Below are 22,405 nucleotides of genomic sequence, written 5' to 3'. Positions count from 1 at the left end.
AAAGTATATATTTTGTAATATATCTTTCATTTCCTCCAGATTCCCGTCAGTTCAGTCTGGATCCAAACGCAGTGAATAAACGCCTCCGTCTGTCTGAAGGAAACAAAATGGATTCTGACGCTCGCATGATCCAGTTGATCGTACTCTTCAGGTGTTGTGTGTGTGAAGAGTGTGTGTGTGTGTGTGTGGTGAGCGCTGTGTGTATGTTTGTTACAAATGTGTGTGGACAATGGTCATGAGTGTATCATAAAACAACAACATAACATAAAAAAAAAAACATTTGTGTTTGTTCAGGTTCACACAGAAAAAATCCTCTCTCCTAGATGATGTAGGTTTGTTCAGTCCCATCCCATTCCAGCTGTTAGTAAGGTATTTGTTAGGTTTAGGGTTTTGGGAGGCTAAAAAACAAGTGATTAATATGTTCATGCTAATACCACCCAGCTGCTCTAGAATAGGATGAAGTTCTTCAGGTTGTCTTTCTGATATATTACACAAGAATTTGAATTATTTTTGCACCTCTTTTATCCATTCATGATCTTCTTTCAGACCAAAATATCTGCTCAAACAGTATCCTGGGAAAATTGCTCTTGTGAAAAGTGTACTAAAAGTGTACAAAATAACATCACAATCAACTGTAAAATTGTTCTTGTGAAAAGTGTTCTAAAAGTGTACACAAGAATAGTAGAAGTTTTAAAGCTGATATATCATACATACTTAACTAATACTTAACATCACAGAAATGTTAAAAACTCTGAATCCTTACTAACACTTAAAAAATGTATTTCTATTAATCTTGAATATGTTGCATACCTGTATATACTTCCGTTCTACTTATTGGCAACTGTATATCAATACGTTTGAGATTGCATTTTAATGTCATTAGTATTTTAACAAGAATGAAAACAGTATTGAGTGCATGAATATCTAGTTATATACTAAAGCTATAGCTTTTTATGTTGTCTGAGTAAATCAAAGAGCTCTGATTTTCTTTATATCAGCCATGAGGAGATCACAAGAAAAAGTACTGTCATAAAAATTATGAAGTGGTAAATCAGGTCTGAAGCTAACAAATAAACCCTTTGGAAATACATGGATCAGCATATTGGACTATGCATAAATTCATTTTGATTTTAATATTATTTATTCATTTTTTTCCATGTCAGAAGATCTGAAAAATTGATTTGGCAAAAGGATATTAAACATAGTTGCGAGGATCACACTGTTAATGCTGGTTTGAACTAAATTAGGCAAATTAGGCAAAATGTGTAATCAATGAATGGGCAGAGGATATACTTTTTATTTTTATTTTTTTTATAGTAGCATACTTTTTAAATGTGTAGTGCTAGAATTTCATGATGTGGTTTTTTTTTTTTTTTTAATGCATGTTATTCATCTAATTTTGAATGACTCATCCATGCATGTTTCATTTATTTGTTTTAAATATTTTTAATTATTTATTTTGACATTGTATTAAAGAAACAAATAAATAAATCTTATTTAGATCTGCCTCCATCCAATCAACAACCAATGGATAGAACCAAGTCCCACCCAACATTTTTTTCTTTTCCAATAATCCGCTTCACTCTGATGTACGTCAGAATATGGAAGAAATGATCTGTCGCTATGTCCATTCCATCACAATTTAAAGACATAATTCAATTTCCATTTTAAATTATGGGTGTTTAAAAACTCTTGGCGATCAGTTTCTTTGTTGTTGTCTTTAAAAAAAAATGAGAAGAGGTAGAATTGTGGAGAGGTAGGCTATGAAAAATAATAGTAATAAAATGTTACATGTGCAAATTTGAAAAACATAACTCAGGGTACATACTTTTCAAGGAATCACATTCTACCAGCACCTTTTTTCCACAAAGCACGATTGCTGGAAATGACAAAAGTAAATAACATAAACGTTACGCCATTTCATGCAAACAAATTCCAAATGATTTTTTTTTTTTTCATTTCATTCCATGAATGAATTTTCATATGTTTTGTATCATAAATGAATATGTTATAAAAAACATAAAATTGATCATATCCATATAAACTATGAATATGTTTTAAATCTGCCCCCTAGACACAGTATGTAGTCCATTTTCACCAAAGGCACTTTTGCAGTAACCAGCCACAGCCACACAGAGCAGTACGCTCATCAGAATGAAAACGCTGTTAATTCTTTTGAAAATTCACTGATTTCCTTTCGGTCTCTGTTGTCAGTAAAATTCAATCAGGTATTCCGGGTAGATCTGGTTGCTGTCGAAAATAACAAAGATCTTCGGGCTCATCATGTCATCCACACAGCTGTCGAAAAAGTTGGCAATGCTCATGTCTTTGGATGGTGGTCTGCAGTACTGGGGGTGACCCAGCGTGTATTCCCCAACTAGAACCCGTGCCAGGAACATGCACTTGTACGGTGGGTCGCTCTGGAAAACAGGGGGCGCTAGACCATGTCTCTGTAGGATAAAGTTGTGCTTGCTAGTCGAATGACAAAACTTGCTTGAATATCTTGCGTCGCGTGCAAAATAACTTCCTGTGAAGACAGAAATTGTATTTAAATAATATAAAATGTTCTTATAATTACAAATCAAAACGAAATCAAATAAAAAGTAGCGCTATGCTTACAATAACTCTAATGGCAAAAATAAAAATGTTCAATTCCATCACATGAGGAAAACAAAATCAATTAATAATTGATTAATAATAATCAATAATTAATAATAAAAAGTCAATTATGAATAACAAGTCAAATAATGAGATGATGACATTCTATAATCTTTAATTCTTAGCTTTTTTATCTCAATTATACGAAAGTCAATTATGACAAAGTTCTGTCATAATCACGACTTCTTTTCTAATAATTAGAGACAAAAAAAATGGAATTATAAGAAAAAAAAGAGGCATAATTAATGCAAAATTTTAGACTTTTTGTCATATTTACATATTTTTATCTTATTTCGGCATTGTATTTCATAATGACTTTTATGCCATAAATTCTACTTATCTCCTCATTATGACTTAGTATCTCATAATGCACAAATTTAATAATATTCATAAATCATAATTATGATTAAAAAAAACTTTTATTTTATGGCAAAAAGTGGGCTTCTATAAACATGTCTGTTGTGTACAATGGAATACAAAAGTCATACTGGTTTGGACTGACAAGAGGATACGTAAATTATGACACCCTTCTCAATTTTAGGTGAATTAAAGTAAACATTCTGAACTATACCTTTGCCATAGACGTCACCGTGGCTTCCTGTGAGACGCCAATCAAAGTTGTATGTGCATATGGCCTGTATGTTACTGTGACCGGTTCCATGAAAAAGCATCTTTTCTTCAACATCTATAACACGTTTTATCTTTCTCAACTGGGCCTTTTTCCTGTAACACATTTATTCATTTTTTGTTATTTATATATATATATATATATAATATATATATATATATATACATAATATATATAATATTAAGAAGCCTTGTAAAAAGCTCAAATGTATACAGACGGACAGACAGAATTTCCAAATAAACCTCTTTAAGACGATTTCAAATATTGAAAAAAGAGCCAACCTGCAGAAAAACTCCCACAAGTCCAGGTTCTGTACTCTTTGAATGGATCTGATGGTCTGGCTCATGGTTCTCTCATATAACCGGGCCACTTCTTTGTACTCAAACGTATCTCTGCATAAAGCAATAAGCTGGAAGAAAACTCTCATAGTCAAAAGTCATTCTGTGTCATTAAAAGTAATTATGTTTAACTTCACTTTCTCTTTGTATACCTGATAGGGTTCTTCTGTATTAACTCTTTCCCAGTGACTGGGTACAGGAAGGGCTGGGTTATCACAGATAAATCTATGGAACACGAAATCGAAAAACATTTTTTTTTAATAATAATTTAAAATAATAAACAAAACTGATGTACAATATATATTTTACATTTTAAAAAGCTGGATCTTACCTAAAGTCAGTAGCTGAATGCAATGCCCGTTTGATTGGCCGTTCTTTTCCAGTAGTCACATTAACTTGTTTCATAGCTAGTGATATGATTAAAAAGTTGAAAAGAGAGATGACAGTAATGACACATATCACACCCCCAAGCCATGTATTACCACAAATCTAGATAAATAACACAAATCTGTGTTTTGTTCGGGAACCAACCAGAAAAGTCTAATTTATATGTATATTTAGCAGTATAGAAGTCCATTGAAGCATGCTGATTCTTGATGTAGTTTTGTTCAATTTGCTCATTGGTGACAGAACAGCCTGTGCTGGGAACTTCCTGTAAGTGAAAAGGAAAACAGCATGATGTGATCAGCAAAAGATCAATTTATGAATTGCCATTGATATTAGTCTAATCTATCAGACTGCAGTTATTTAAAAGGTAGTGCATACTTCAAACATATGCCAGACGCCACACTCCGCAAGGTAGAACCAGCGCCACTTGGCCTCTGATGTGTCCATTTCTTCCTCACATGACTCTTCATCGGTGGGCTTCTGGAGGTCTTCTGAGCTCTCCAAATGCTTGACAGTGGCCTCACAGTTCATCCTCAAAGCAAATACACAAATATGTATATCTGGCAACCTTTTAAGTGCATGACAACAGGCTTTCATAATGACTAGCGATGTTATGATTTGATTCCAAGTCGCGATCTCATTCAAGCAAGATCTTATCTTTCCTAAAACATGCTGAACTGATCAAATATAGTTAGACATTTTATTTATGTTCAACCCATTAAAATCTACTCATCTATGACATTAAATTTATTTTCACCGGTCGCGATCTCATTCATGAAAGACATTTGTATACCAGTTATGCTGGGATGATCAAATTTAGTAATACTTTTTACATTTAAATTCTGCATTTAACCGTATTAATGCATTGTGCATACCTTTTGAAGAAGCCCTTTTCCTCTTGAAGTTACAAATGATGTTGGCTTGATCTAAATTCGAGAAAACATCTTTTCTGTCGAGATTTCTGTTTATGTTTCGTTTTCCTCAGTCTCTAGTTGTTGTTCGCTCTACTTCCGCATTCGCCGTCCCCCGTCCCTGACGTCATCATGCGTCGTTCAACTACGATTTATTTTTTTATTTTTATATAATCTTATATATATATATATATATATATAGTTAAGTATATATATATATATATATATATATATATATATATATATATATATATATAATATATAATACCAAAGGGAGGGGAAAAGAAAGAAAGAAAGAAAGAAAGAAAGAAAGAAAGAAAGAAAGAAAGAAAGAAAGAGATGCGTTTTTGCATCTGGAGGAGGCTACTCTGCAGTGGAGATAAGGAATTTTAGCACTGGGGTAAAACTGCAGCCCAGACAAATAAAGGTTACAATATTATCAAATTCTTTATTATCAAATTCATCATTAGGCAAATAAATAAATAAATGAAGGTAGGTAGGAAGGAAGTTAGGAACATTTAAAGCTTATTTTTGAAGTAACATTTAATAGCTACTTCTAATAATTACTAGGATATTTAATTTACTTGTGACTGTTGATTTGGGGAATTTTTTTTTTCTTTTCCTTTTTTTTTCATGAGCATCATTCGGGTTTTTGATGCCCTATTCCTCAGTCCAACGCTAGATGTCAGACACCTATATACATTACAGAATTCAGCGTCCGTCCAGACTATCTAATCTATCTATCTATCTATCTATCTATCTATCTTAGTCATATATACAAATAGCGGGCTTGTTACTGCATTTAAGATAAAATATAATGAAACTAAATTTAAAAAGATGAAACTCATAAAAATATAATGCACAAAATATTATTGTTTTGACCGTTCCAATGAACACTGTAACTATATTGATTATATTTTAAAAATTACAATATTAATACTTTTATAATGGTTACAAACACGAACACTTCTAAAATTAGATTAAAAAAAAAAGTATTTATGTTAAATATGTTAACATGGCGTGTAGTCCAGAGTGTAGCGCTACACGACACCCCATACGTCACGCCCTCTCCCACTTCCCGCGATCTGCTCACTCACTCAAGAACACTGCGCTCTGCACACGCATGTGAGAGAGCGGGCCACAAACTTTGGTAAGTCCAAGGACATTTTTGTCCAGATTTTAAATTATTATACATTTGTGAACTGTTTCTGGTATGTATAATTTCTCTTTGGGGTATGCAATTAATTTAATAATTTCATGTAAACATTCATTAACTGCCATTTCTTGACAAACAGTTTGTTTGCAGGAGACTTACACATTCTACACTTAATGTTAAAGTTATTATTATTATTATTTTTTTCTCCAAATTTAAGCATATTTGATGCATTAATTTGACTGAAATTGAAACAAAAACACATAATTCTTTGCAAGAACTTATTGTTCTGCATGCTGATGGACTTTTAATAAGCTAACTTGTAATAAACTGAATGCTCACAGAGAGGCACATATACAGTAGATAGATAAAGGCCATGGAGGAGAGTAGAGATGGAGGCATTGCTAACGGGGAAGCTATGGAGACAGAGAGCCAGAAAGGGAGCACTGAAAAAAGACCCGAGGCCAGGGAGAAATGGACCAACAAGACTGAATTCCTGCTGTCCATGGCTGGAGAGATCATCGGCCTGGGGAACGTGTGGCGCTTCCCTTACCTGTGCTACAAGAATGGAGGCGGTAAGTGAAAGTTTGTCAAAGAGAAAGAGGTTTGTAAAGCAGGACTGGTGAAGAAGAAGTGTAACATTGAAAGAAAGAAATACGCCAAGCTCTGCACAGAGAGATGGATTTGACCTTTAAGATTCAGCACATCAGAACTGAAGCCCATGGTTTTGAACTCAATCAATAGACCACTGTTCTTCTGCAATGCTCAGAACCAATTTTTGTTACACATCATGGCTCTCTTCCCCCAAGCACATGGTTCTTTTTTTTTTTTCTTGAGTGTTACTTTTACAATTGCTCATACTTAGGTTTAGGGGGTTATTCAAATCTTAATGCCAATAAATTAAATTTTGGCAGGGAACTCATCTAACCTATTTGTGCTTTAAATATTGTTATTATAATTGTTATATAGGTGTTTTTTTTATGTTTTAGCCACTAGTAGCACTATTTTGCATCTCTGTAAACTCAGAGCTTCTCTCAGCTAATTTATATATATATATATATATATATATATATATATATATATATATATATATATATATATATATATATATATATATATATCAAAACAACCAAACTGGTTGAGATTAATTAAAATGCACAATGAAAAAAACATGATTTTTGAAAATGGTTAAAAATGGAGTTATCTGTGTTTGCAAATGAACTCTTCGTATATACTTATTAAAATAAGCACAAGTTATATTTGTTTAAAAATGAATTATGTAAATCAAAACAGTTAAGTTAACGTGTTTGCTCAAGCTCAAGCTCCTTATTCAAATGTGATCAAGAGAAGCTACAGTATAACATTGCTTATTTAATGATATGTTATTGCTGTGTTCTTTTACAACCCTTAAAGTTAATGGAAACAAGATTTTCACCTTAGATTATGACTAATAACTGATTTTTGTTATGGCCTCTCCAGGTGTTTTCTTCATCCCTTATTTCATCTTCCTCTTCTTTTGTGGAATCCCAGTATTCTTCCTTGAGACGGCATTAGGTCAATACACCAGTGAAGGGGGCATCACTGCATGGAGAAAAATCTGTCCCATGTTTGAAGGTGACTTATGCTTTCATAAAAATCTATGTATTGAATTGCTGGAATTAATTGTACTGTGCTTTGTGAATTATTTTGCACCTGCGGCATTTCTCACACAGTGTGGTTTTTGTCCACAGGTGTAGGTGTTGCCTCCCAAGTTATAGTCATTTATTTGAATATATATTACATTGTGGTCCTGGCCTGGGCTCTGTTTTATCTATTCAACTCTTTTTGGGGTACTCTACCTTGGACTTCCTGTGACAATTATTGGAACACAGGTGTGGTTTAATGTATTGTGTATTCATAAACTCTATTCATATAAGCTCAAGACACTGAATAACTGTCAAGCAATTTCAGACTTGCCCAGTGGCACAAATATTGCAGCTTTGAATGTTAATAATGTCAATAACTGTTTCTTGCTTAGACAAGCATCACAATTGCTATTGTACAAGCTTATTTTTTATTTTTTAAATTTTGGTTTGTAGCTCATACTGCAATGTTTGTGCTACAGACATGAATATTGGGCTACTTACATGTGATTTGTTGAGGGGAATTAGCACCTTTCTATGAATATGAAGTCATATTGAAAGATACTGAACATTTCAAAAAATAAAATTGGAATTGTGAGATACAAGGTCACATTGTAAGATATGAAGTCGCAATTACAAGAAATAAAGTTGTAATTACAAGCAGTAAAGACACAATTATGAAAAAAAAGTCACAATCATGAGAAATATAGTGCCAATCATGTGGAATACAGTTGTGATTGCTAGATATAAGTTGCAGTTACTGTACAAGAAATAAAGTCACAGTTTATGAGAAATGCAATTTATACTCACAATTACAGGAAATAAAATTACAATGAGAATTAAAAGTGCTTTTGCAAAAATACAAATATATAAACAAAGTCACAACTACAAGAAATGAAGGCACTATTATGGGAAATAAAGTTGCAACTGTGAAATATAAAGTTCAAATTACAACAAGGAATAAAGTTGCAATTACAATAAAAAATAAAGTAACAGTTAAAAATACATTTACAATTGTAAGATTGTAACTCTCAGAATTACGAGAAATAAAATTGAGAATGCAATGAAGTAAATTTGCTAATGTGAAAAGAAAAGTTGCAATTGTGACATATAAAGTTGCAAATACCAGAAGCAAAGTCACATTTATTATAAATAGAGTTATAATTGTGAGATATAAAGTTGAAACTACAGGGAATAACAATACAATTACAAGAAGTCACAGTTACTTTTATTTATTTTTTATTTTTTTACTCTGGAGCAGAAACAGGCTTCCATATATATATTTATGTATTATTATATTTATTTATTTTACCCGTTTTAAAAAAAAAAAATCTCTTTCTTTAGAAAAATTACAACAGTTAATTAGTTAAAAACAGTTAAAAATCTCCTATTGTTTCCATTCCAGATCAATTTTAGCTCACTTTGATCTCCCGTTTTATCAACAGTGAACTGCCACAATATAAGTGCTGCCTACACAGGTTTACACAGACCTGACGCTGACTGGTCTTTCCTCTACAATGAAACGGACAAATATAGTGACAACTACAGCATGAGGTAACCTCACTTGACATCCGAGTAAAAAATCAAAACACTTCTGTTGTTCTCCCGGATGTTTACAGGGTCATAGAAGATGGTCTTTGGATTCAGGCTTTAGAAGATTGCAAACACATTTGTTGGAAAAGTTGCTTGAACAAAGACCCTTTTGTAATGCATTTATTACTACAAGAATCATTTATTCTTTGTTTGGACTAACCTAACAGGAAAATGAAAAGAACACAGACTAATGCAGGTGTTTTTTGAAAACATTGTTTTTTTTACATTTCACTGAAATCCGTTAATGTATGTTCTAAACCTAATATTATATAGCTCTTCATATAATAAGCTTTGTGTTTTTTTCTGTTAATGTGCTACTGAATGCAAATCAGTTAAGGTTCAGTTACATTATTTTGCTTTCTACACTGTGTTTCAGAATAGAAAGACCAAGCTTTCTAGTGTATCTAACTTAGCATAACACAGAAACATCTGCTTTTGGTTGAAAAGAATGCCCTTGAAAAGCTGTGGTGAACTCACAATCTCCTTATGTATTTCTTTCATCAGTTTTCAAAATGAATCCGAATTTCCGCCTTTTAAATTGATCTCCCCGGAACAAGAGTACTGGTTGTAAGTTACATTATTTGCTACTTTAGCATTTCAAATTCTGTTTATGCATTAGTGCTACACATTTCTTTGAACAATTTGAAACTGTGATTGTTACAATGCAATTCCTTACTTATTTATTTGTTTGTTTGTTTATTTCCAAAATACTATAATTACATTACAGGTTACAGTCATACAGTGTCAGGCAGCTATAGCTCCTTATAAAAAACACATACATATTTCCCACTTTAACAACACAGAACATGCAAGAAATTAGAGGATTTTAAATGAAAGGATTTAGTAATGTCAGAAAGCTCACATAATTTAGGGTTAGTTCTCTTCTAAGTGTTGGACTGTGAGTGAGATAACCTCTACTCTTAAAAGGGTGAGGAAAAATGAAAAACATCCAACATCTGTTAGACAAAGATTTTTAATGTTTCATCAGGCAGACACGGGATATTGAGAAAACTGGGCTGAACCACATAGCCAGTGAACTCAATGAAAACAATATGTTTATAGTTTGTGCAGTTTCCTAAACTAAAACCCACAAAACTAAATAACAGCAAAGATACATCTGTATCTAGCATGGGTTGCCTATATTTGGGTTTCTGGGCCTAATCTAAGACTTGGAGACTTTACATAAATGGAACTAAAAAATTAAAAATAAAAGTGTTGTTTATAATATTTGTGTGTTTTTATGTGTACCCTCAGCCATCGTATGTTGCGGGTGGCGAACAGTGGTGGTCTGGGGAGTGTAAATGCAGATCTTGCCATGTGTCTTCTTTTGGCTTGGGTCATCTGTTATTTCTGCATCTTTAAAGGAGTCAAGACCACAGGCAAGGTCAGCTGATACTCATGCACACTGTCTGCTGGTAAACGAATAAAGAGTAAACAATGTCATAATTGTACTTATCATAAACAAACACTAAAAACCCATAGATTTACACTGAAGGACCTGATCCATAGTTAGGGACTGGAATCTTTGTACTTGTTTGAGCAACCATCTATAACACACTAGCAACCACCTTGCAATTCCCAATCAACACACTTACAACCAAATGGTAGCATGCTAACAGTCACTCAAAACATTTTTGCAACAGCATTGCAACCACACACACCATCCAACAATGTAGTAGCACGCTAAAAACAGTCCAGAACACCTCAGCAGCTGCATAAACACTCAAGAAACCACCTAGAACAACAGCCGTCAGATCTTAAAGTAAAAGTACAGTAACATTTCTGAGATTAGTTGCAAGAAAAATATCATTAAAAACATGTTTTATGATGTTTTTTAAAACCTGATTGAAACACTTCACAGATCTCATTTGTATCAACAAATGACTGAAGTTGACTGAAGTTTCTCCATGATTTTAGCCAAGAATGGAAGTTTTGAGATTTCTCTAAAATTAGCTAACACACTCTTATCCAAATTTGATTTCTTCAAAAGGGGTCGGACCACTGCATGTTTACAGTAGTCAGGCAAACTCCTATTAATTATAGACACTATAAAAGGGCCAACTGAATTTAAAACTTGCTTTAATAAATTGGTCGGAACAATATCTTGAGGAGAAGTTGTAGACTTTAGTCCGAGTATAATATCCTCAGGAAAGATAGAGAGAATTGCCTCACAGTCGGAGAAAGTAACACCAGATACCGATTGCTGAATGACATAAGAACAATTACTAATGTTATTACGTACATCTGATGTTCGATTTATGAAAAAATAAAAATAAAAAAAAAGGAATTGCATAAATCTGCAGACAGGTCTCCTAGCTCCTCTAATCTAGGATTAATAATGAAAAGAGAAAACGGAACCATAAGATTATGACGATTTTTCTCAATAAGATCTGCAAAGTACCTCAATCTAGCATTTCTTACAGCCCTTTGGAATTTGGACAGAGAATCTCTAAACATTTCATAATAAATTTGTAATTTATCTTTTTTTCCATTTTCGTTCCCATCTTCTACAACATTATCAGTTAGACTTAGGGGAGTATGTTATTTTCAAACACTATTAACATTTTAGCACCATTCATCGGCAACAACCAATGTACTAAAATTTTGCCAGTCTCATGTTCATCTTTTTCAGATAAAATACATGATATGTATATGTTGTTTGTCATTGTTTTGCAGGTTGTGTACTTCACAGCTACGTTCCCCTACTTAATGCTGTTCATCCTTTTCATCAGAGGAGTGACTCTGCCAGGAGCTGCAACTGGAATTACTTATTATCTGTATCCTGATATCAGTAAACTCTCTAATCCTGATGTGAGGGCACACAATCCCTACTTCTCATTTTGCATGCTATCTGTCCTAAAAAGTATCCGAGGTTAGAATTGATAATGTCCCGAATACAGCACACTTAAATTACCATCCCAACGATCTATTATTTCTTGTGGTGGTATCTGATGGAGACACATGATCGCTTTAATGTATTACAGTGCGACAAAGCAATTGATTGTTTCAAGATGCAATTTTATGGCATGGAAATATATGCCAAAACCTGCTTACTTGCCTGATCTCTAAAAAGCAGGTGGCTGGATGGCAGTGGGGGGTTTAAAATAAACTGGAAAACATAAATTGGCAAGAATGAAAGATGCAGAAAGATGTTTATGATACGGATCACATTTTGAATTAGATTACCAAGATAAACATTTTCAGTTTTAAATGACATGCACTTTTTGGAATGATGTGATTATACACAATAAGACCAGAAATATGCATTTAAAAGGAATCTGATTTCACATTTATACTTGTCTTAGTTCTGGAACGGTGGTAATTCCAAAATGGCGTTCTGGAATAGTTGGATGTCAGTCTGGCATTCTTATATAGTTAGATGTGTCATGTGTTTTTCATGTTATGTCTAATTCATGGAACAGTGCATTGCTGTGATGACTCGTAAAACAGTAAATATTCTGTTTTGTTCATGTGGCATGTGTAGAAAAGTCAAATGTATAAATCTGGGTCATATGGGTGGTCTGGTTGGATCGTAATCCAAGAAGGAGCATTCTGTTTCCATGAAAATGACCTATTAATGGTCTTAAGAACTCATTGACTATGATGACTTTGTAATGATTCCAGACAAGGAGGTTTGTTTCTCTGAGCCTCAGGCATAACGGCTATCACTGGGTCTGTATATAGAACAAGATGGAAAAACAGATGCATATGGACACCGAAACATGTAACTTTTGTTTTCTGAAACAGTTTCTACATGATTTTTTGTAGGGGAGCCACGGTTGTGTTGTGTGGTTTGTTCTGGATATGCAGTACAGTAGGGAAGTGTAAAAACTAAGTTTGTTGGAATTATACACGGCAGCTGCAAACATGGGGCAGGGAGGCAGCAGAGAAGAGCTCTTGGAATTGTGTAACAATCACAGGGTTGTTATAGGGTTTCCTCCACCCCTCTACTATCATCGGTTTAGCCTGGTAGACTTCAGAAATGAAGAAGCAAAACCCCCACTCTGTGCTTGTTGTTTCTGAAACTAATATGAATTCATGTTTATACTATTTGATATATTTGTAGCTTTTGGCATTAGAATTAATTTTAAGATAAAATTGAATTAATAGAATTGACTGGCCATCTGTCCAGGGTGTCATCAGCCTGTGGCCTGAGACCAATTCTTTCTAGTCCTCGAATCTGATTGGCTGAGAGCCTTCTCCAGGCATACAATATTCTAGTCACAACAGAACTCCAACTGTTCTGTATCCAACTATATCACTCTGCTTGTGGTATTTTTCACAGCGGATGTCAATGGCAGACACCCAAATCCTGAGACTCTGAAATAGGCTCCATCCCTGCGACCCTACAGAGTATAAGAATGGATGGATGGAATAGAATTGTTTTTATATAATTATATGAGCAATATCACACAAGTAACTAAAATCAACATGATGAACACACACCGTTTCTGCGTTTCTGAATAATACTATTATTAATGAAATACTATTATTTATATAAAACATTATTTATAGAGTAATAATATTTAATAAACAACAACAACCATCATAAAAGTTGCTAGGCAATTCAGTCATATGTACAAAGGCAGCGCTCTGATATACAGCATTAAAGTTTTATAAAATATAATGTGATGAGATTAATGAGGCCGAAGACTGCATGTTAGATTTACCCAAAACAAATTATATGTCATGTTTAACCTCTATAGAGACATCAGAGGCAGTGGAAAATTCCAGAAGATCTGGTCGAGGTGAGGCTGCTCTCAGAGGGTTAATGAGCGTTGAACAGAAGCTGACAACCAGAAGCTCCGAAAATGCTGAAGCAAATTTTTAAATAGATATTATATTTATTAACAAACCACATATTTTAAGTCTAAACAACTACATTCTTGTCTAAAAAAAAAAAAAAAAAAAAACTATTAAAACTACATTCCATGACACAAAAAAAGTATTATTTATAAAATTATAGTGGATTTGGGTGTCTGCCATTGACATCCCCTGTGAAAAATACCGCAAGCAGAGTGATACAGTTAGATACAGAACAGTTGGAGTTCTGTTGTGACTAGAATATCATATGCCTGGAAAAGGCTCTCAGCCAATCAGATTCGAGGACTAGAAAGAATTGGTGGGTGTGTATATTTATTAGTTTCTTTGCATTTATAGCTCTCCGTTTCTGTTACTTATTATCTGTCCTCTTCATTGTAAAGTTAGTTTGCTTTTTGTCATGCTTGTCTCTTTGGATTATCTTTTGCTCTTCAAGTTTTAATAAAACTGCTTGCAAATAGATCTAGCCTAAAATCCTCCCTGCAACCAACTGTGGCACATGTATGGTCTAGTCCAGTTTTTGTTTGACCCAGTACACACGTTATATCAGTTTAGCATACGCACTCAAAAAGTTACGTGAAGGGCTGCGCCCCCAGGCATTTTTATTTATTTATTTATTTTTATTTTTTGGTAGAAGATACTGTACATCAGAATCATTGCCAGATTTAACTTTCTTCTAACTCTGAAATGACAGTTTCACCTCTTTTGGGGCCTCAATAAGAACACAGTGAGCTTAAGAGAGGCATACAGATGTTGCCATCCAAACTGCATCTACTGGTGTCACTGTAGGGCAGTATAAAATTATAAAAGTGAATAATATTTAGAAATATATTTTGTTTTATTTTTGTACTGTTGATTATTTTCTTTCTCACTTGTCTTGTCTTCTCAGAGACAATGTACTCACACAGGAAGTGTGTATAAATGTAGGTGGATATCATGTATATAGAGTCTAAGAAAAGTGAATAAACACTAGCATTACGAAACTGAATTGAAGGATGTCAGCCCTCTAACCCTGCTTATATTAACCAGATGTGCAGACTAGAGGCCCATTTGAGGAGTGCATTGTCCAAACTGGTCTAATCAAAACTGGATGTCTACAGTGAATTTGTGAATCTCATAAAGAAATGTCCAGGTCAAATTACATTTCATTTTGCATCTTTATCTCATTTTCTGCAGGTGTGGCGTGATGCAGGCACTCAAGTGTTTTTTTCTTATGCAGTGTGTCAAGGAGTCCTAACAGCGCTGGGCAGTTATAATAAATATAACAATGACTGCTACAAGTCAGTGACCTCCTGCATTCACGTTCTGCACCCCACCCATTGATACATATCACAGTCATCTGCATTTCATCATTTAATGTTATTTCTATATTCTGTGTTCCACAGGGACTGTATAGCACTCTGTATTCTGAACAGCTCCACAAGCATCTTTGCTGGATTTGTTGTCTTTTCTATTCTGGGGTTCATGGCACATCAGTTAGGTTTACCCATGGAAGACATAGCATCATCAGGTAAATGTTGTTATGATGAGACTATATAAGCTGTCTAGATAAAATATAGTACACTGGATTATTTATGAGTATGCATAATAAAACATGGTGATGGAACTAAATATGAAATATGAGGAAAAATTATATTTCAGTGATTTTGGATTTGCTTACAAAAGTACTACATTCCCCCATGGAACTTTGTGTTCTTTCACAAAACATTTATGTTTTCTCACAAAACTATAGAGAATATTTGCGTTCCCTCACAAAACACTTGTATTCTCTTCAAAAATGATTGTGTTCCCTCAACAAACTTTGTGTCTCCTCACAAAACATGATTTTTTTTCCTCCCATTTAATTTTCTATACTTTAAGGGGCTCCATATATGGGTCTACATTATGCATGGAAAAAAAAAATATGTGGACACTGCCTTCTAATTAATGGGTTACAGATGTTGTTTCAGTCTCTTTAAACAAAAATTTACAGTGCAGTGAGGCGTATCAAAGAGCCTGGTGACTTTTATGCCTCTATGAACATCAAGTACTGATTCTATCGGGAAAGACCTGCACACATCTCAGATCTGAACCTCACTGAACACTTTCAGGATAAATTGGCAATCCATCTGCAAGCATGGCCACTTTTGACCATGAAGTGTATCATAATCGCTTGCTATGTTGCTATCCACCACAAGAGAGCATCTCAGGCCAACACTTGTGGCCTATGAATGTCTGAAAGTTACTTTGAACACAACATAATTGATAAGTAAATGTAATTTATGAATAAAATATATCAGCTTGTTTAAATGTTTTAGGGTTATGCAACAATAATGAAAACATTTTCTTTTCATTTCAGGTCCTGGACTAGCTTTTATAGCATATCCTAGAGCCCTCTCTCTGTTACCTGGACCCCAGTTCTGGTCTGTTCTTTTCTTTTTTATGGTACTTCTTCTGGGCCTTGACAGCCAGGTACAGTTGTTCAACATCACATAATATGTTATTTTATGATATTTTTTTTTCCACGAGTCTTATGTCCATTTTGATGAATGTGTGAGGGTTTATATTCATGTCTTTTGATTTGTGTGTGTGGAGAGTTTAGCCACAGCTCTCACAGACCTATTTCCTGGAGTTCTAAGGAAGCGGCGAGAGCTTTTGGTGTTAAAAATCGCCGTCATCTGCTTCTTATTGGGTCTGCCATTCATCACAAAGGTATAGAAAAAAAAAAGAAAATAGATATTAGATATTAGATATTTTCTAACTTTACAGCATACTATATTTTAGGGAGGATTCCATCTGTTTACTGTGATGGACACCTATGGCCCGAGTGGAACTAACCTGCTCTTTATCGCCTGCTTTGAGACGATTGTTGTCGCATGGGTTTATGGTAAGAGACGCTACAATACACATACATACAATACACAGTAAAGTGTGCTGTTTTTAAAATTCTTATTGAATAGCTTGTTTCTCTATCACACATTATTAAAGTAAAATGGGTTTTGAATGCTGTTTCACTGTGACTCTAAGAACATATTTCCACTCAATGCAACCAACTGAAAAATAATAATAATAATTTACATGACAAAATATTATTTAGTGTATATCAAAAAACTTTTAATACAATAACTTTTCTAAACTACAGCAAGTAATTACTTGTTGTATTATATGTTTATTACAATGTAATTACATTATAATATGAATATCAATTATGGGTGAGTATTGAACATGTACATACTCTTAAACTAGTTTTAAGTTGGGTGAGATAATCGTTTAGCCCTATACTTTGTTCATAAAACTTCCCCTGGAGCTTAAAGTTTGCTACTCAAAAAACTAACACTGTGTATGATAACTGCAATAAGACAAACGTTTTCAAAATCACGCAAATGGCTGGTTTGCAGGTGCAAACCGTTTCTATGACAACATTGAGGATATGATAGGATACGCACCATTCCCTGTGCTGAAGTACTGCTGGCTCTTCATTACCCCTCTCATCTGTGCTGTGAGTTCACATTCCGTCTCTCTCTAGCTCTCTCTCACTCTTCTGTAACTGTTTATTTGTTTCAAAATCTGCATCGTTTTCTCATTAGTTCATCAGTGATTGTTCATCATGTTTCATTTGACATCCTGCTATGCATCCATTCCTTCAATACATTCATTAATCCGAGCTGTTTATCCGTCATGGTTGGGAGCGTTTTTTGGAGTCTTCTGTCTCTTTATTTTATAGAATTTTTAACACTTAAAAAGAACAAGTGGCAAACTGTAGCTACTTAAAATAGATATCCATTTAGAATTACTTTTTTTTCGCAGACAGATTTATCCATAAGCAATTTTCAAATGATGAATTTAATGATTCAATGATTATTTTGAGTGTTGCAGAGCTCAGGCTCCTCAAGGTCTTTACACCAACATGGTGCATGTACTGTAGTATCCTCAGGATGTTGTATATATTTTGTGTCATAAATTAAGTGTTGGATCGAATTGAGAAACCATTTTGAAAGTACAGGAATTTGTACCCCCCTTAGGCAACTCTGCTGTATAACCTGATGGGTAGTAAATCTCTGTCTTCCGCTGATCAATTTGTGCCGGACTGGAGTTACAAGTTGGCACCTTTGCTCACACTCATTCCTATGGTTTGCATCCCAGTCTTCTTGTTCATCTCTTTAGGAACGGTGAGTAAAACCCATCAATCCATTCAAGCCATCTGTTCATCATTTAGTCATGCATTCATTCAACTTATCTCAGTCAATTCCATCCATCACAGCATCTGTCCTCCATTCTTAAATACAGACACTGACTTTTTACCATTTAACATAGAATTATGTGTGTATATATTGTATAATAAAAGAAAACCCATAATTTAAATAGCAGGATGTTATAATACTCAACAGTGATCGCCTACTTTTTCAGCTGTCTTGGTTCTGGAAGTATTTTTCCCCATTCATTTCTCAACTGTGATTTCTAAAGGATGAACCAAACCAACCAACATAATCATGATATTGCATTTAAAAATAAAAATAGAAAGTATGTAAAAATTAAAGACAGTGTACACCTTAGAATGAACTTGAATATGCAGTATACAATATTTACAAACATTATATAATACTTTTTAGTAGGGAGAACAACTCAATCACATAATTGTAATGTTTTGCCAGAGTTTACATTTCCATGGTAACAGAGTCTTCTCTGATTGGTGGTTATTTGTTAGGGATTGTGGGTAATGTAGTTCTTCACTGTGAATTGGGCTAATGAACAAGATTTTATAAAAATGCACTGAAACCATGGTTGACTTCAACAGAAGCATATATTAACAATCTCAGAGCCTATGGTAGGTTTATCTTGAAATATTTATATGTAATTGTTCAAATCAGTTAATTGTTCAAAATACATAGTTTTTCGGAATCAGTTTACTCCTGGAACCTTACTGCGATCTATAACAGCACATAACTGTTCAAACACTCGTCATGTAATTTTTAGGAAATTTATTGTACAATTAATGTACAAAATGGTCTTCTTTCAATCTCCTCAGGGTCGTGGCATCATCACTCCCTCTAGTGACCTGAAGCAGCTCCGACCAAACAGTCCACGCCTCACACTGTTTAATCGCTTAATCATTAAACCACAGAGATCTCGACACATTCAGGAAGATGGAGAAGAGAAAGCAAACAAAGAACACACCAGTAGAGTTTGATAAGGCAGAATAATGATTTTATTTTGGGTTATATATTATATATAGGACTTTATATTAAATATTAAATCATATCTTTGATTTGAATAAAATCAATCTAAATATAAAGTATATATATTAGATTTCTTGACAACGCATTTCATTACAGTGTATGAGACTGCTCATATGAAATACACATCACTCAGGATGTTTTTTTGGGTGAACTATCCCTTTAAGGGCACTGAGTGTTTTTGGTATAAGTCTTCATTCTGTTCTCAGGAGAAATTAAACTGTTTGTATGAGTTCAAACTGAGGGTTAGTGCAGCTGAGGAAAAAAATAGCAACTCGATTTTATATATGAAATTTATATGACAACTCTATGAGAACTCATAGAGTTCATTTTAGTGTAAATATGATAATTTGTCTCATTTACATAAATGTCATCACTTGACTTTTTTTTGTAATTTCAAAAAATGTGTCATTATATTGGTGACTGAAGCATTCTTCAGAACCAAAGAACCACTCTTTATATTTTTAACTAGACTTCTCTATAGCACTTTTCTATCCCATGTCTGTAATACAATGTAGTTTTTGATACATTTTATCACAGTAAACATACTGTTCTTTCTTCCTTTTTTCCAAATATATTTATCAAAACTTGGTTCAAATAGTCCATTCTTTGTTGCTACCTATATGATATATTACTATTATATTATGTGTCCAAAAGTAAATGGACTTCTAATTACAACTCTGAAACAGATATGATTTACTAAGAACAGTTTTAAATACAGGTGCACAATTAAGATATTGCTTGAATTTTAGTAAAATCATAATCCCTGTACAGGGACATCAAAATCTCTTTGTCTTTCAGTCAGTCATTGGCTGTTCTCATCTGAGCCTCTCATCCATGTAAATCTGAAGGGACATTCAATTAACAGATAATGTCATGTGATGGCTTCAGGGTCTATCACTGCCTGTCATAACACAAAGGGGCGGGCTTAATGGAGAAGTTTACTCTGGGGAACCAGTTAGGGAGCAGCTCTCAGTTTAAGGTTAATTATCAGCCTTATAGGTCAATATTTTGACACTGTTATTATAGAATAGGAATTACAACATTTATTGATAGTCCAAAAATAATTAAATCCAGTTTACTTGGATAGGTCAAGTCACCTTTATTTATAGAGTGTTTCATTCAATACAGATAGTTTCAATGCAGCTTTAAGGAAAATAATGATTCAATGATGCAAACACAGATCAATTCAGCTGTAAAGCAGCTCTAAAAAACAAAAAAAAAAAAAAAAAAAAAAAACAATAGTGTCATTGTTCAGTTGAAGTCAGTTCAGTGTTCATTCAGTTCTAAATATAAAACAACATAAATGATTAAATTTCCAGAACACATGGAATCCAGTGAGCTTTCAGTAGATTATCTGCTCAACACAACTGGCTAATCAATTGTTTCTTTGATTGTTTCTATACCATACCTTTAGAAGAAATGATGGTTGCACTTTATTTTACAGTACATGAACATGCATTGTATTATGCACTTACAGAACATGCACTATATTACACTTAAAACAAGAAATAGAGTAATATAAGGTAGTTAATAATATATAGTTTATATAACTATATAATACAAGCCAACTATCCTTGGATTTAGTACCTGTCCAGGACTGTAAAATAAATATTCCTATAGTGTAAATTAGTGAAATTGTTTTTGAGGTCATTGTATGTTAGTATACTATGATGTCATAATTTTATAATCTTCCATCAGCACTCTTTCCACTTCTCTGTGATTTTTCCCAAACTGGGATTCATAAAGGGATTTGTAAGTTTAATGAAAAGGTAGTAATTAAATAAATTATAAAAATGTAAAATTAAATAATTTTAAAATACCTTAAATCAAAATAAAACACTTTGATATATATATATATATATATATATATATATATATATATATATATATATATATTAGGGCTGTCAAATGATTAATCACGATTAATCACATCCAAAATAAAAGTTTTGTTTACATAATATATGTATGTGTACAGGGTATATTTATTATGTAGCCTATATATAAATACACACACATAAATTATATATTTAGAAAATATTTACATGTATATACATTTATATATTTATATTCTTATATGTTATATTATATATAAATATATTTAATATATAAAAATAACATATTCTTCTTAAATATATACATGCATGTGTGTGTATTTATATATACATAATAAATATACACAGTATACACACATATATTATGTAAACAAAACTTTTATTTTGGATGTGATTAATCGTGATTAATCATTTGACAGCCCTAATATATATATATATATATATATATATATATATATAATGTCCACAAAACTGGAAAAACTCTTTACAAACACCATAAAAATGAAAAGACCTTTTACAAACCCCAACTATACTGGAAGACTTTCTGATTGTATATAAGTGGTAGGCTATTTTAGAAAGGAACATCTGAATGTTAAAAAAAGAGGAATTAGGGAGAATTAATAAATTTTGAATAATTTGTGGCTATTGTGTGAAAAATATTGAATCATGCAATCAAAAATAAAACTGATTATGAGTATTTTACACTCTCTTCAACTAAGCATGAACAAAATAGGTAAACAATTATTTATTTATTTATTTATTTATTTATGCAAGTACACAGTAGTTAAAGACACCTAATATAAAGGGGAACAATAAGACTATAAAATGCACTGATCGCTCTGGATCTTTGTCTGAATCCACTGTAATCTCTGGGTATTGTATCCTTAATGCAATTTTTATGACTTAACTCTACAGTGAGCAATTCGTTTTGTTTAAACTACACTTGGGGGCATAATTCTCCTTCCATAGCTAGGAAATTTTCTACAAGATACTTGATCTCAAAGAGCAGCAAGAAATTGGAATTCCACTCAATGAGGCTCTTAGGAGGGACAGTTTGCTGAAGGTGCAAATTTGCTGCAAGGTCTGAGGCAAATCACACAACACTGTCATCTGAGCATCTTTCATCCCCTCCCTCTTGTCTCTCAAATACACACACTCTCTTTCTCTCCGCAGGTCTTGTGATGTAGATTTATGTCCCCTGTCACAGTGTTAAAAGATGGAATTCCTCAATGTTACCCTGCTGTCT

General features: G+C 33.3%; 3 protein-coding genes across 3 annotated transcripts in view; 2 read left to right on the top strand and 1 right to left on the bottom strand.

Annotated features, from left to right (window-relative positions):
* Positions 1-627: 627 nt before the first annotated feature.
* LOC109098155 (protein mono-ADP-ribosyltransferase PARP11) lies at positions 628-5,033 on the bottom strand. The gene is made up of 8 exons (XM_042722327.1): positions 4,887-5,033; positions 4,390-4,543; positions 4,156-4,276; positions 3,956-4,031; positions 3,777-3,849; positions 3,568-3,695; positions 3,230-3,381; positions 628-2,527 (listed from the first exon to the last, which is right to left on the bottom strand). Exons 2-8 carry the CDS (start codon positions 4,540-4,542, stop codon positions 2,211-2,213), a joined length of 1,020 nt encoding a protein of 339 aa, XP_042578261.1. The 5' UTR covers position 4,543; positions 4,887-5,033; the 3' UTR covers positions 628-2,210.
* Positions 5,034-5,854: 821 nt separating this feature from the next.
* Positions 5,855-22,405, top strand: part of LOC109091842 (sodium- and chloride-dependent GABA transporter 1-like) — a 33,925-nt gene continuing 17,374 nt past the window's right edge. Inside the window, exons 1-13 of the mRNA XM_042722645.1 lie at positions 5,855-6,072; positions 6,420-6,650; positions 7,555-7,689; positions 7,806-7,946; positions 9,143-9,251; positions 9,795-9,857; positions 10,545-10,674; positions 11,967-12,101; positions 15,288-15,391; positions 15,497-15,621; positions 16,450-16,584; positions 17,489-17,589; positions 18,113-18,259. Coding sequence (XP_042578579.1) covers positions 6,452-6,650; positions 7,555-7,689; positions 7,806-7,946; positions 9,143-9,251; positions 9,795-9,857; positions 10,545-10,674; positions 11,967-12,101; positions 15,288-15,391; positions 15,497-15,621; positions 16,450-16,584; positions 17,489-17,589; positions 18,113-18,259 — 1,524 coding nt within the window. The 5' untranslated portion in view covers positions 5,855-6,072; positions 6,420-6,451. The remainder of the gene's footprint in view (positions 6,073-6,419; positions 6,651-7,554; positions 7,690-7,805; positions 7,947-9,142; positions 9,252-9,794; positions 9,858-10,544; positions 10,675-11,966; positions 12,102-15,287; positions 15,392-15,496; positions 15,622-16,449; positions 16,585-17,488; positions 17,590-18,112; positions 18,260-22,405) is intronic.
* LOC109098152 (sodium- and chloride-dependent GABA transporter 2-like) lies at positions 16,603-19,848 on the top strand. The gene is made up of 5 exons (XM_019111774.2): positions 16,603-16,802; positions 16,875-16,977; positions 17,489-17,589; positions 18,113-18,259; positions 19,117-19,848. Exons 2-5 carry the CDS (start codon positions 16,899-16,901, stop codon positions 19,276-19,278), a joined length of 489 nt encoding a protein of 162 aa, XP_018967319.2. The 5' UTR covers positions 16,603-16,802; positions 16,875-16,898; the 3' UTR covers positions 19,279-19,848.

This window comes from Cyprinus carpio, chromosome B4 (genome assembly GCF_018340385.1).
Source record: "Cyprinus carpio isolate SPL01 chromosome B4, ASM1834038v1, whole genome shotgun sequence".
Classification (NCBI taxonomy): Eukaryota; Metazoa; Chordata; class Actinopteri; order Cypriniformes; family Cyprinidae; genus Cyprinus; species Cyprinus carpio.
This window is presented reverse-complemented; position numbering and strand designations above follow the sequence as displayed.

Bases quoted from the DNA above. Each gene is read 5' to 3' on its own strand.
- LOC109098152 (XM_019111774.2), top strand. From the start codon at position 16,899: ATGGACACCTATGGCCCGAGTGGAACTAACCTGCTCTTTATCGCCTGC. The intron at 16,978-17,488 runs GTAAGAGACGCT...GCTGGTTTGCAG, and splicing joins TGTTGTCGCATGGGTTTATG to GTGCAAACCGTTTCTATGAC. The intron at 18,260-19,116 runs GTGAGTAAAACC...CAATCTCCTCAG, and splicing joins TGTTCATCTCTTTAGGAACG to GGTCGTGGCATCATCACTCC.
- LOC109098155 (XM_042722327.1), bottom strand. From the start codon at position 4,542: ATGAACTGTGAGGCCACTGTCAAGCATTTGGAGAGCTCAGAAGACCTC. The intron at 4,032-4,155 runs GTTGGTTCCCGA...TCATATCACTAG, and splicing joins ATATAAATTAGACTTTTCTG to CTATGAAACAAGTTAATGTG. The intron at 3,696-3,776 runs GTATACAAAGAG...GTTTTCTTCCAG, and splicing joins ATACAGAAGAACCCTATCAG to CTTATTGCTTTATGCAGAGA.